Source organism: Mytilus trossulus, chromosome 12 (assembly GCF_036588685.1).
Source record: "Mytilus trossulus isolate FHL-02 chromosome 12, PNRI_Mtr1.1.1.hap1, whole genome shotgun sequence".
In the NCBI taxonomy this organism is placed as follows: domain Eukaryota; kingdom Metazoa; phylum Mollusca; class Bivalvia; order Mytilida; family Mytilidae; genus Mytilus; species Mytilus trossulus.
This window is the reverse complement of record NC_086384.1, coordinates 4708523-4722714: the sequence shown is the minus strand read 5'-3', so window position 1 is coordinate 4722714 and position 14192 is coordinate 4708523. Positions and strand designations below refer to the sequence as shown.

At 32.9% G+C, this 14192-nt stretch overlaps 1 protein-coding gene across 1 annotated transcript; it reads right to left on the bottom strand.

Moving 5' to 3' along the window:
• Positions 1 to 460: 460 nt before the first annotated feature.
• On the bottom strand, positions 461 to 4718 carry LOC134693031 (uncharacterized). Its single transcript, XM_063553726.1, has 5 exons — positions 4553 to 4718; positions 3886 to 3996; positions 3406 to 3481; positions 1093 to 1361; positions 461 to 600 (listed from the first exon to the last, which is right to left on the bottom strand). Exons 1-5 carry the CDS (start codon positions 4679 to 4681, stop codon positions 556 to 558), a joined length of 630 nt encoding a protein of 209 aa, XP_063409796.1. The 5' UTR covers positions 4682 to 4718; the 3' UTR covers positions 461 to 555.
• Between the last annotated feature and the right edge of the window lie 9474 nt (positions 4719 to 14192).

Genomic DNA, 14192 nt, shown 5'->3' with positions numbered 1-14192 from the left:
GTTTATTGGGGGGGGGGGGGGGGGGGTCAATGTTGCTGAGTCTTGAGCTTTCTAAGTTTTTGTTTGGGTACTTTTGCTATACATTGTATGTAAAGCGGTTTTAGTTTATTTTAGACCTTTGAGTTTGCATTATCATGTGGTGTCTTCACCTTTTTTTACTTCCCATTGCTTCCCTCTGTGTCGTTACATTTCAACTTGCAAACTGACATGAAACATGCAGTATCCATTATTTAATTTAGTAAATGTGAATATTGTTTCGTTTCAATTGCATTACAACTTTATGATACCGTCCGGATGCAACTGAAAATCGATAATCTTACATGAATAAGGCATACGTCAAAAGGAGAGCACTAGCACAACACAGACAACAAAGACATATAAATACACGTATTTTTGTTTTGCTGACAGTGTGAGCATATCCATACCGTTAAGACATTTGAAATACTGGTAAACACAAATATGGTGTACATTGACCTGAATTTTATTCAATTATTCTTATATTTAGATTGTCAACTATTTGAACACTGTATCTCTTTGTTATGTAAACCCTCAATCTTATAACCAGTCGTGATGTGGAACAAACTTCAGATGGTCTGGTTCCTAAAAATAGAAAACATTTATATGAGGTACCAATAGATTACATAGATATTAGGTACAAATAGATAACAAATGATTTGGTACGAATAAAAACATATGTATAAGGTACGAATAAATAGCATATGTATATTAAGGGGCGAATAAATAGCATATGTATATTAAGGTACGAATAAATAGCATATGTATATTAAGGTACGAATAAATACCGGTAGCATATGTATTGCGTAATTCTCGTGTTTTTTGGGTTTTTTTTCTAGTCAATGCATTGTCAGTTTGTCTTCGACTTGTGTGTTGCATTGTCCCGTTAAATATCTTCTGCTTGTCGTTCAAAATAAAACACATCATTTAATGTGGGAGTACAACGTATAGCACAGTATAATGCTTGGTATGCTTTGAGATTAATTCTGTACTTAATATTCAGTTTTTTCTGGTTACTATGAAAAGCTGCCACGATGCTATTCAAAACTTTGCGTATATTTATATTTTATAGCTTACCTCATTTAAATGGCTTTCATTGCTAGGACAAGGAGAAGGAATATTAAAGACTGCAGGGTTGGTGACTCCTTTTTTCAGTCCCAAATAGCCAGTATTACTGATTGCACTGGATGAAAACCCTGATATTGCTTGAAGAACACACTGTCCAGCACCAACATTTACTACAACCGCCGTTTTGTAGTCCAAAGCATCAGACCAGGAATATAACTTGACTGGAAGCTTGTTAGGGGTAGCTCCATAGTGGGATGATGCTGTGAACCCTGCCTTGGCTATAAAATATACAATAAGATAAAATGTAATACTAAGTATGTATGTAACACTCCCAAACGTGTCCTTCCCCCCAAACGTGTCCGATTCTCCCAAACGTGTCCGATTCTCCCTAAACGTGTCCGAAATGTACAATACACCCCAAACCTGTCGGACTTCATAACCCCCAAACGTGTTCAATAATTGTTATTCGCCAAAACGTGTCCAATATATAACGCCAAAACGTCATACGTATTTTAGCGCTAATACATGTATCTCCTAAAAAAAATCGCTGATAACGTGTACGGCAATTCTATGATGGGGGACACACGTGATGAAGTTGTCATTTATCAGATTAAGTTAGTTCGATGTAGGTATTTCTTGATTATAATATTTTCAAAATTAATCTGTTAATATTAAGTAACTTTGACTGCAGTTGTTTATTGTCCAATTGCAAGTATTTCATGTTCATTTTATAGAGCGAACATACATATAGTTCTGGAGTTGAATTAATCGTTAACTTTGTTAATTATTTTGTACTTATAAACTCCGATAATGCCTTTTATATTTATCCGAATATTGCATGGCGGGCTTTTAACAGCGGTTTTTTTCCTCACTTTTGTCAATAGTTTGTGTGTTTATCAAAAGCTCATCAAATCATAGACGAGTTATCCTGTATTTAAATAAATTTTAGGTTTCCACCATCACTAACAACAAACGAATAGAAACATAACGTCCAGTGCCAAATATTTCATGCATAAGTTTTATAGATTCTTTTTTTTTATGAATATGACTGTTATGTGATCGACGCCGGTTTTAATTGCAAATTTATTTTGTAGTGTATAAATAAACTTAAGACTGTTGATTACGTTTTGTCCAGTTGCAAGTACTTTATGCATATTTAGAGCACACAATAGTTTTGCAAGTTTTAATGTTTTTACAGTTGTACTGTACAAATTAACTTTAAACTGAACTTTAAACTGATGATCGCGTATTGTCCAGTTGCAAGTATGTCATGCATATCTATAGAGAACATACAAGTTTAAATGTTTTTTGCAGTTCTATTTAGAGAGAACATAGGCTACCTGTTTTTATTTTATTTTTACATTTGACCAAACATGTTTTAATGTTTTTACTGTTCTATTGTTAAGATAAACTTTAGACTGCTGGTTACGTATTGTCCAGAACAGTTGCAAGTATTTCATGCAAATAAAAGAAAACATACAAGTGTTAATTTTTTTTTCAGTTCTACTGAATAAATTAACTTTAGACTGTTGTCAGTATTTCATGCATAATTAGAGAGAACATCAAAGTTTTAACGCGCAGAGAAAGGGAAACTTTGACCTGTTAACTGTACAGTTTAACTCAACATTTTTGCTTACAATACAATACGTACGGTATAGCCGAAATAACGCCCCCACTTTAACCCAGTTTAATTCTTCCGGTTTGAAAAAGTACTAAGGTGTCTTATGTATATTTTTAATGTAATTGTAAAATTAGTATACGTTAACGAAATAGCAATAACCAAATAACGCTTGACATGGACATGTTTTGGGGATTGGACACGTTTGTGGGTTAGTTGAGAAATGAACATTGGTGGGCGTTTTTACAAATGACACGCTTTGGCGCAGTTTTCAACATATTTTGGGGAATCGGACACGTTTGGTGGAAGGACATGTTTCTGAGTGTTACATATATATTATATATTTTGAAAACTTTTCTGAAATTCCAATAATTTATACAGATTGTTCAGTGCACAGGTAAAAACCGAAATCAGATGAAAACTCTAAACGGAATAAACTTAAGTTAACGGCAAACTCAAAAGTTTAAACAAATCAAACGAATATATAACGACTGTCATATTCTCGACTTGTAAAAGGCATTTTTTTGTTGGAAAAATTGTGGATTTTTTTTTTAAAACTGGTTTTATAGCGAGCTGAACCTCTAACTTGTATGACTGGCGAATCAAATTCAATTATATATATTAACGATGTGTTAAAAAAAAAAACCAGACGTAATAGTTGAAAGTGTCGAATAATTTTAGTTCTAATTGGTAAATGTACTTACGATTCAAACACCCTGTCATACTCCCAGTAATAGCTGATGTGAAACATCGATTATTAACCACTAAGTACTTCTTGCCCTGTTTCAAAGAAATAAAATGTTTGTCGCTAGTTGATGTGGTTCATAATTTTTCGATTTTTATATATTAGACCGTTAGTTTTCCTGTCTGAATGGGTTTACACTAGTCATTTTGATGGCTTTATAGCTTGAAACTTAAAGCAACGTCTATGACTTGATGAAATAAAACGCCTTTAAAACAAGCTTATTTACATTAGTGTCCGTATGAATTTGTTGATAACATAAAGAAATTATGATTCAGTTTTTAGCTTTATAGTCAAAAAAGTATCTATGGAATTTGTAAAAAGTTGTTAAAAAATCGAACTATATAATAAAATATAAAATCTGCGTCTGACATTGACCTGAGTTTACTTATAAGGTGTTTGTTTTATTATTTTTCGCTTACTGTTTTCTTGTTTTGCTTACCTTGGTATAATCAAACAATGTTTTAACTACATACTGTTTACCATTAGCGAACACTTTACCAGATGAATAAATTTTCTGCTTAGTTTTGCTAACTGCAATAGCATAGACTCCCTGTCAAAAATACAAAAACATAGCGAAATAAATATTTTGTGATCATTTAACAGGTCAAAAGGATACTTTCAATATGTTTGCGTGATAACGTATTTTAAAAATCACTCACACAAGTTTATCTTGCACATTTTCAACTATTCTCAATTTTCTGAGTATAATGTTTTCTTGATTATTGCCAGTTTTTTTTTGCTCGGTGCGATCCTGTACATGTTGAAAAGTTCCAAACCATGGCAGCGTTGATACAATGTATTCTTATTTTAAATAAAATGAATGCAGACTCTCAGACATTTTATAGAATGGTCTTAAATTTGTTCACGCATCGTTGTAAATATAATGGAATTTGATGCAGCTGTCATCCAATTTATAAAACCAGGTTCAATCCACCATTTTCCACATACGAAAATGCATGTACCAAGTTAGGAATATGACAGTTGTTGTCCCTACGTTTGATGCGTATTATCATTTGATTTTGCCATTCCGTTTTGAATTTTCCGCGATGTTCAGTATTTTTGTGATATTTCTTTACACTTGATGAAAAATATGGTAAAATACATACCGATACAGCCGGAGAATTGTCCGCTTTATAACTGGTCGCACTATATCCCTCGAATTCTGACGGCCAACAGCAGCCAAAAACTGATACTATCAAAGCAGCGAAGGATATGAGGACAAGATACTTCTCCATGGTCAATGATATACTACGAAGTAATTAACATCCCATCTTATAGTGACAAGTCCGGAAAGTGTTATACAAATAACGGAAAAGTTTGCAAAACCCAAACAACGTAATATGTCTACTCGGAAATGTAACATTTGTTTACATGTATGAAGGTTTTTGACAAGGTCGATTTAAAAAAATATATCATCGGCAATATTTAAGTACATATTTTGCTTTCAAAGTAGATGCGTTTTGTTGAAGAAACTAAACCCATAAATCGTGTTTTAATTGCAATCCACTAAAGATAAACGAAGGTCAAATCATATGGTAACTGCAGTAAATATACGCGATTTTATGTTGTTTTGCTACTGGTTCAGCTTCAACTCCATCCGTTAGTGAGTAAATTTTGAAACATTTCTTACCTAATAGCAAAAAAACTATAACAGTTTCCAGGGGAGGGTCCAGGTAAGGATTTTTATATGTGTTTTTTTTTATATGCAAGTTCAAAGAATCAAAACCTGAGGATTTTGTTAGAGAGTAGTTTTGTTAAAACCATTTCTGTATTCTTCCTAAGATGCAACACCGGATCACACCATCATCGTCCATGTCTGACATTCACACCGTGTGCTGTGAAAGCAATACACGTTCTTGATTTGTTTTTACCTTGATTACATTGTACTTTTTTTTTTAAGAAACACGTTGCTTGTTCAATTGATGGTGCAATTGTTACTCACTTTTTCGTTATATTATTTCTGTGTACTTTACTTCACTTATTCCAATGTTAAGTTTTCATCACTGGATGTTGTTGAATAAATTTCAGCATATCAAACATTTAACATGACAATAACACTTTGTCAATCGTATGTGATATTTTGGACTTACTTTCCTCGGGAACGTGCACCGCCATATTAGTACAGAAACACGTGAAAACCTATATGATCAAAGGAACATGACAATGATAGTCAAATCCATCTAATGTAAACTTAAAGACTTTCATAATAATATCAGCTAGCGTCATATTTATTTTTTCTTTATCTTGACATACTAGTTGTTGTACGGCATTCCAAAAGTAGCTCAACATACCAAATCCTACAGCCGAACCAAGAGCAGGCGCAATGCCTGTTTGAATGGTGTTACACTGACTATCCATTTTTGGACCCTTTATAGTTTTCTGATCGGTGTGAGTCAAATCTCCGTGTTGAAGATCACACTTTGCCCTATGTTTGTTTACCTTTACATATTATGACTTAAATTGAGAGTTGTTTCATTGGCACTCATAATACATCTTCTTATATCTATTAATTACATGGGAATAATAACATTGAACTCTGTGATAGAAGAGTTTAAATCTTGTTTCAGATCACTTCCTAAAACATAACATTAAAACGTTTAATCCCGCTGCAAATGTTTGCACCTGTCCTAAGTTAGGAATCTGCTATACAGTAGTTTTCGTTTTTTACGTAATTTATACGTTTTTCTCGTTTTTTATATAGATTAGACCGTTGGTTTTCCCGTTTGAATGGTTTTACACTAATAATTGTGGGGACCTTTATAGCTAGTTGTTCGGTGTGAGCCAAGGCTCCGTGTTGAAGGCCGTACTTTGACATATAATGGGTTACTTTTATAAATTGTTATTGATTGGATGGAGAGTTGTCGCATTGGCACTCATACCACATCTTCCTATATCTATAGTCATGGATTTTGTACTGTGATAATAACCTTAAAAAGATTAACAAAAACACGATTGGTTTAGTCTTAAATAAAATGAACTAAAAAAAAGAAATGCACAAATTATTCATTTTATTTGAAATTTTAGTTTGATACACTGCATTGCCTATAAATGTATTCCTTATAAATATAAAATTAAAGAAAATGAAGTTACATTTTAAAAAAAAGTTGACAAACACTGCATGCATAAATCTAAGCTGCTTTCAAACCTTTAAATGGATTCTTTGCAAATTGGTATGTAATTCATCAAAGTACTTGAATCAAATCCAGGTTACAGAAATTGACTAATGAAACTGATCTTTGTAAAAGATGGACGAAAGATACCAGAGGGAAAGTCAAACTCATAAATCTAAAACAAACTGACAACGCCATGGCTAAAAATAAAAAAGACAAACAGACAAACAAAAGTACACATGACACAACATAGAAAACTAAAGAACAAACAACACGAACCCAACGAAAAACTAGGGGTGATCTCAGGTGCTCCGGAAGGGTAAGCAGATCCTGTTCCACATGTGGTACCCGTCCTGTTGCTTATGTGATAACAAATCCGGTAAATAGTCTAATTCGGTAGGTCACATTCATGAAAGGGAAGGGGATTGTAGTTACGACGTAAGGAACATATCCGATGTCATTTGTGAAACGGTTATTCCATAACGGTCAACCAACTCGTGATGGCGTCCGTAAAATTTACGAAGGGATGATTTCAATTGGAACTCTTGATTTAATAGCTTCCTTGTGAGCAGCAACCCTCTATCAAGAAAATCATGTAAAAGATGAACAACAACCATGCCCTAGTAAAGTGTAGCTTTTGTTGAAAACAGAAATAAGATAAATGTGTTCATTCTGTCATTGGACATTTAAAAAAAAAATAACAAAAATACATAACTCCGAGGAAAATTCAAAACGGAAGGTCCCTAATCGAATGGCCAATTCAAAAGCTCGAACACGTCAACCAAATGGACAACAACTATCATATTGTTAATATGGAACAAGCATTTTCTCATGTAGAAATTGTTGATAAAACCTGGTTTTATAGCTAGCTAAATCTCTCACTTGTATGACAGTCGTATACAATTCTATCATACTGACAACTATGTGTAAACAAAAGAAACAGACATAATAGGTTATATATACATCGGTTAATTTCCCTGTAATAGGTTATAAGTAATGATGGTTCCTCGATTCCACCTAGTTATTTTGAGCGTGTCATAAGATTATATTGGTGAACTTTACTTGTCAAATTTATATATATTATGTCATATTGCATTATTTTTTTTATATTCATATTTATTGAAACAAATTCTATATTCTAAAATATTACCATAATGAATTATTATTTGATTTATCAAACTACCAGTTAACCAAATTAAATAAATTAAAACATTACAAAAATTGTGTTCATCAAATCAACACACAATCATATGAAAATAAACTCATCATAGATACCAAGACTAAATTTAGTAAATACGCCAGACGCGCGTTTCGTCAACAAAAGACTCATCAGTGACGCTCGAATCCAAAAACGTAAAAAAGGCCAAATAAAGTACGAAGTTGAAGAGCATTGAGAACCAAAATTCCTAAACATTTTGCCAAATACAGCTAAGGTGATCTATGCCTGAGGTAAAAAAGCCTTAGTATTTCTAAAAATTCAAAAATTTGTACTCAGTAAATTTCTAAATCTAACCATACCAATGACAATTCAAAGTTAACATCCTTTTTTTTAAACGTAAGAATTATGCTATAAGATCAAGTATAATCATTAAGTATGCAATTACCCCTTCATAGCAAGAGGTATTTACCCCTTTATAGCAAGAGGTTTGAAAAAGCACATATGTGTTTAAATAATTGTTTACTTTAAAATGTTATCTACTGTTCATAAATTCAATACAAAGATCCGTAATTATTTGTTGTCTCTACTAAAAGATAGATGATAACCTCTACGGCGGCGGTGGCGGCGTTAGCTAACTTCCTAAAAGCTTTATATTTAAGAAGGTAGAAGACCTGGATGCTTCATGCTTTGTATATATATGCCTCATGTTACGAACTTTCTGTCAGTCACATGTCCAATGTCCTTGACGACATTTTCATGGTTCAGTGACTACTTGAAAAAAGTTAAGATTTTTTGTAATGTAAATTCCCTCTTATTATAAGTAATAGGATAAATATATTAGGTATGTGCGTACCTTGCCCGTCAGTAAGTTTTCACTTGACCTCGACCTCATTTCATGAATCAGTGAACAAGGTTAAGTTTTGGTGGTCAAGTCCATATCTAAGATACTCTTTAGAAGCGATAGGTCTAGTATATTCGGTGTATGGAAGGACAGGTGTCATCTGACCTTGACCTCATTTTCATGGTTCAGTGGTTATAGTTATGTTTTTGTGTTTTGGTAAATTTTTCTTATACTATATGGAATAGGTCGACTATATTTAGTGTATGGAATGATTGTAAGGTGTACATGTCCAACTGACAGGTGTCATCTGGCCTTGACCTCGTTTTCATGGTTTAGTGGTTATAGTTATGTTTTTGTGTTTTGATCAGTTTTTCTTATACAATATGGAATAGGTCGACTATATTTGAAGTATGAAATGATTAAAAGGTATACATGTCTAGCTGACAGGTGTCATCTGACCTTGACCTCATTTTCATGGGTCAGTGGTCAAATGTTAATTTTTTGAGTATTGGTCTATTTTTTCTAATACTATATGCAATAGGTCAACTATATTTTGTGTATGGCAATATTTTATGATCTATATGTCAGTCGCGCAGGTTTTATTTGACCTTGAACTCATTTTCACGGTTCATTGCTTAGTGTTAAGTGTTTGTGTTTTGGTCTGTTTTTCTTAATTTATAAGCAATAGGTCACCTATATTTGTTGTATGGAAAAATTGTTAGCTGTATATGTCTGCCTGACATGGTTCACTGATCAATGTTTCGTTTACTTTGTTAAGGTTGAGTTTATGTGACAGTTGTAATAAAGCTTTATATTTTGGACTATCAACATAATATCAATGATTCTTAAAGAAGGCGAGACATTTCAGCGTGTGCACACTTGTTACTTTATAGATTAGAACGTTAGTTTCCCCGTTGGAATGGTTTTACACTACATTTTGAGGGCACTTTATAGCTTTCTGTTTGGTGTGAGCCAAGTCTCTGTGTGGAAGACCATACTTTGACCTATAATGCTTAACTTTTACAACTTGTGACTTGGATAGATAGTTGTCTCATTGGCGATCTTACCACATCTTCCTATATCTGTTATCTTACTTCATGTATTCTTTACATTTCCGTTGCCTTCTTAAAATAAAAGCTTTAGGAATGGCAAATTGTGTAGCATTTTCTATACCAAGATTAAGCCCATAATAGTTAACATCAACCACCGCATCACATCACTCGAGGTGTTCCGCTTTAGGGACACACCCCTTTCTCATGACAGTAAGAATTGTATGTACTCCATCTTCTTTGTAGTCTCGACTCGATGCACCAGAGTTATCGTTCTAATTACAGCCAACAAATACTATATACATATGGAGCGTCTGGATAATCGAGACTATCTTCTTTAAAGTTATGCGTGTCAACACCGATAACATCGTTCCCTATACCTAAGCATTTTGACAACATCGCTTTGGCGCTAGCTACAATATTAAAACATGATTATTAGCAAATTGGAAAAATAAATAATTGTAAAGGTTTTAAAGGGCATGCTAACACAGCCTTTGGTGTACTATATTTATATATTTAGGGAATCTGCATAAACCTTATTAATCAATTGATGAAGTAATATAATAATATACAAGCATATAAGGAGAGAGAGAGAGAGAGAGAGAGAGAGAGAGAGAGAGATTTTCATCATTGATAAAAACGTATGAAAAAAACACCTTGGTCATGAACTATCTTAAAACGTTTTACAGTCGTGGTGAAGTCAGTGTTACAACTTCCGCGGTCTCTGCCGGCATATGTAGTACTCATGTACTGAGAGGACAACGGACGTTGTATGATTCAACTAAACATGTCGTTAATTAAGTTTGTAATTTCATAATGATAACGCAAAAACAAAAAACAAAGGACAAGGTCAAGGACACAATATGGAAGTATCAATGTCATCTGTAGGAACACATGATCAACACGTTAACGACTGTTTTTAGTTTTAATTGATCTTAATAGAATGCTTATCGTTAGTACAAATAGGATCTTATGTTAACTTTAGAACACCTTCTCCAAAATCAGGGAGTAGAATCTAATACAACCATAAAAAAAACAGACATATTTTGTTAGAACTAAGACGTCTGAAACATTTATCCTTTACTAGCAATGTTATGCTTATATATGTACATGAAGGAGCTTAGAAACCTGCCTTGAAGCCAAATTAAATTGCTTTATAAATATAAATTCGTGTACAAAGACATTGCATTGTCTTGTGTACATCTACCCCTACATAAACATACTTTGGTAAGAGAGTATCCACATGAATTCAATGGGTGGGGTATGTTTTTGGTCTAAATCGGAAAAAAATCGAGAACTATTTTTATTTTTCTACGCTACCATATTTTTTTTTAATTTATAGGGAAAATCTGGATTCAGAATAAGTACCGATTATCAGGTTATCTGCATGTTGATATCGTAAAATATTATAGCTGCGAGTCATAATATGAAGCTTTTTGTCGAGTGAGCGTAGCGAACGAGATCAAAAAGCCTTCATATTATGCCAATCAGCTAATATTTTACAATATTAATATGCAGATAATCTGATAATCGATTTATCGGGCTATATTTGTGTGTTTGAGAAGTGTTTTCCTTGTTTCATCAGCACACAAAAGATGACTTGATAAGTTCGGGTCAAAGTTATTAACGTCGGTTCAAACATTATGACGTCGCTGATATGTCCGGGTCAAAGTTATTAAGGCCGGGTCAACGTATTTGACGTCACAAACACATGATACGGAATAATATTAAGAGCTGAACAGAGTGCTATAGACAGTGGGACGACCGCTAATTGTTTTTATCTGCTCGACCACAAAATATTGTTGTTTTATCAAATTGAGGATAAAAATATATGTTAAGGAAAAAACATAACCCCACCTTTTTTTTAAAGTTAAATTGTCCTTATTCGGTAAATAACACACATTTTGTATCTCCCATTCAAAGGTTTAAGTACCAGTTTTATTTCATTTTTGTTAAAGTGATAAATATTCAGATACTGAAAATATTGACACTTATGGTAGCATAATACAAAGATTTTTTTTACTTCCAATCACTAACCTTTGAAATGCTGTAACTTTCTTATGAATGCATAGAAAATAATAAAAGAGGAATATATAGATAGATAAAAGATAAATCTTTTAAAGGAATGCAATATTTTTATTATGCAATCATTATATAATCAATTATCGGTCGTATGACATTTGCGCCGATTTTTTTAAATTTTCATTTTTTCATTTGCGCCGATTTCATTTTTTCATTTGCGCCGATTTTATATTTGTTCCTAATTGGATTTACAGGTAAGTTAATACGCACATGTACTATTCTGTAAAGGTATATTGGTAAAATCTGATTATAAACTTAGGTTTAGAATATTGATGCATATTGTTCTGGAACTTTGCTGTAACACGATGGACATATTGCACACTGAAACGAGTCGAGGAGTCAATTCTATAATCATGGAGGGCCATACACATGAGTACATAAGCCAGACTAAGAAATGATGACTTCGTTATTGACAATTACGACAAATATAGAAGAGACGAAATCACAAGAAAGGAATATATTAGAAGTGTTGCCTATACTACATGTAAGTACATACTCGACAAGAACAAATTTTTGATTTTAATGTACTCCGTTTTTATGGATATAAATGCTATTAAAAGATTTTCAATTCGTCATATTAGTATAAACAGATGGCTTTTTATAAGTTAGGTTTTTACTTCTTTGTTTTTTGAATATAGTGTACAACTGGCTCACAGAAAAGGTCTATAATGATAAATGAAAAATAACATGACTTGGATGGAGAGTTGTCTCATTTGCACTCATACCACATCTTCTTATATATTTTCACCTGTAATTTACCTGTAAAAAATCGGCGCAAATGAAAACAAAAATCGGCGTAAATGAAATGCAGATCGGCGCAAATGCAAAACGCCGTAATTATCACGTAATAAGTGGTAAAATCTTAGTAAGTTCACTTAAAAGAATTTAGCTCTATCATCTCTTTAACTTTACAGAAAATTTCAACGAAATCTTAATCAACACATCATGGGCTTTAAAAGGGTGTCTCAGATTGTCTTCATGGTATTTCATTCTCTTACAAATCTCTAAATAGTGTAAACATCCTAACCACATAAAGATAATGTTTAATTAGGTGAAAATTTGTTCTATACATTCTATTTGAAATCTGAGACACTCTTTTGTAATTAATGGCCATAGGAATAACATATAATAAAATCAACCCTCTAGGGATACCTATGCAGAAGCTAATTTTATTTGAAAGTGGAAATTTGGTGAAACACATTATAGACACAGTTAACTTTATAATTGGTTGCATAATTGTTGCATAATACTAACATTGCATTAATTTGAAAGAGTAATCTGTAAGCTATCCAAACTACCACTTTTATAAATTTTCAAGCATTATTAAGAAAGTTTTTTGACTATTTTATTTATTGTGTCCATTTATTTAACGCATCAATGTAAATACATGTATAACGGAATTTGATGAGACTGTCATTTAAGTGAGAGGGTTAGCGATATAGAACCAGGTTTAATCCACCATTTTTTACATTTGAAAAGGCCTGTACCAAGTCAGGAAAATGACAGTTCTTGTCCATTCGTTTTTGATGCGTTTCTGCGGATACTGAGCGCGAAGGTAGTGCAGGATTTATTTGTGTCTTGTTTAGTTGACCCTTAACAATGAAAAACCGTACCGCATAGCAAGCGATAAAAAGCCGTGGTAAAAAATAAAAAATGCAAAATTTTCAATTTGGATCAGATATGATAATACAGAAGTATAACGTGAACCATTTGATTCGGAAAGGTGGTAACATTATTGAATACATTGTTTCCGCTTTAATGGGTTACCAACGAATATATTTAAAACATATCAAGTTTGTAGATTCTTGTTAGGTAAGTTGATGCAATTTTGTATAATGAATGTTTTAGAACGCATGATACTGAAAAAACTTAAGATTTAATCATTGTTAACACAAATTTATTACATGGAAAACAAAGTGTTTCATATGGTTAAGGCTTCTAGAATGTGGCAAATCAGATGTCTATGATATGTGCTTTCAATTTCGCATAACGAAGCATCAATCCTTGACCCCATTATTATGGTTCAGTGGCTGTCTGATTTTTTTTTTTTTTTTTTTTTTTATCATTTGAATTTCTCACTTTTATGAGTAAAAGTGTAACTTTATTCAAACATAGTTTGCCTTGTATCGTCTGCATGTCTGTGAGATACGGCTAACCTAACTACCGAATCAGCGATCTGACTTTGATCCCATTTTATTGGTCATTGTACATGTTGTAATGGTCAATGTAATTTTTTGTGTTTTTTTCTGGGTTTTTTTCCAAGTACTATTAACGAGCGGCCCATATTTGGATGTATGGATTAAAGATTGTAAAGAACAGTATTAACACATGCCTGTCTGGCAGGTATCATCTGACCATGGCCTCATTTTCATGGCTCCGACTTCAGTGTCTAGTTATTGTGTTTTTCAAATACAAATTGCAAAAAGGGAAGCTATATCTGGTGTATGGATTAATTGTTAAGTGTACATAAATGCCTGGTAAGTATCATCTTACTTTGACCTCATT

Excerpts from the sequence above, each read along its gene's own strand:
- LOC134693031 (XM_063553726.1), bottom strand. The coding sequence starts at position 4,681 with ATGGAGAAGTATCTTGTCCTCATATCCTTCGCTGCTTTGATAGTATCA. Across the intron at positions 3,997-4,552 it reads ACAATTCTCCGGCTGTATCG|GGAGTCTATGCTATTGCAGT; the intron begins GTATGTATTTTA and ends TATTTTTGACAG. Across the intron at positions 1,362-3,405 it reads TATGACAGGGTGTTTGAATC|CCAAGGCAGGGTTCACAGCA; the intron begins GTAAGTACATTT and ends TATATTTTATAG.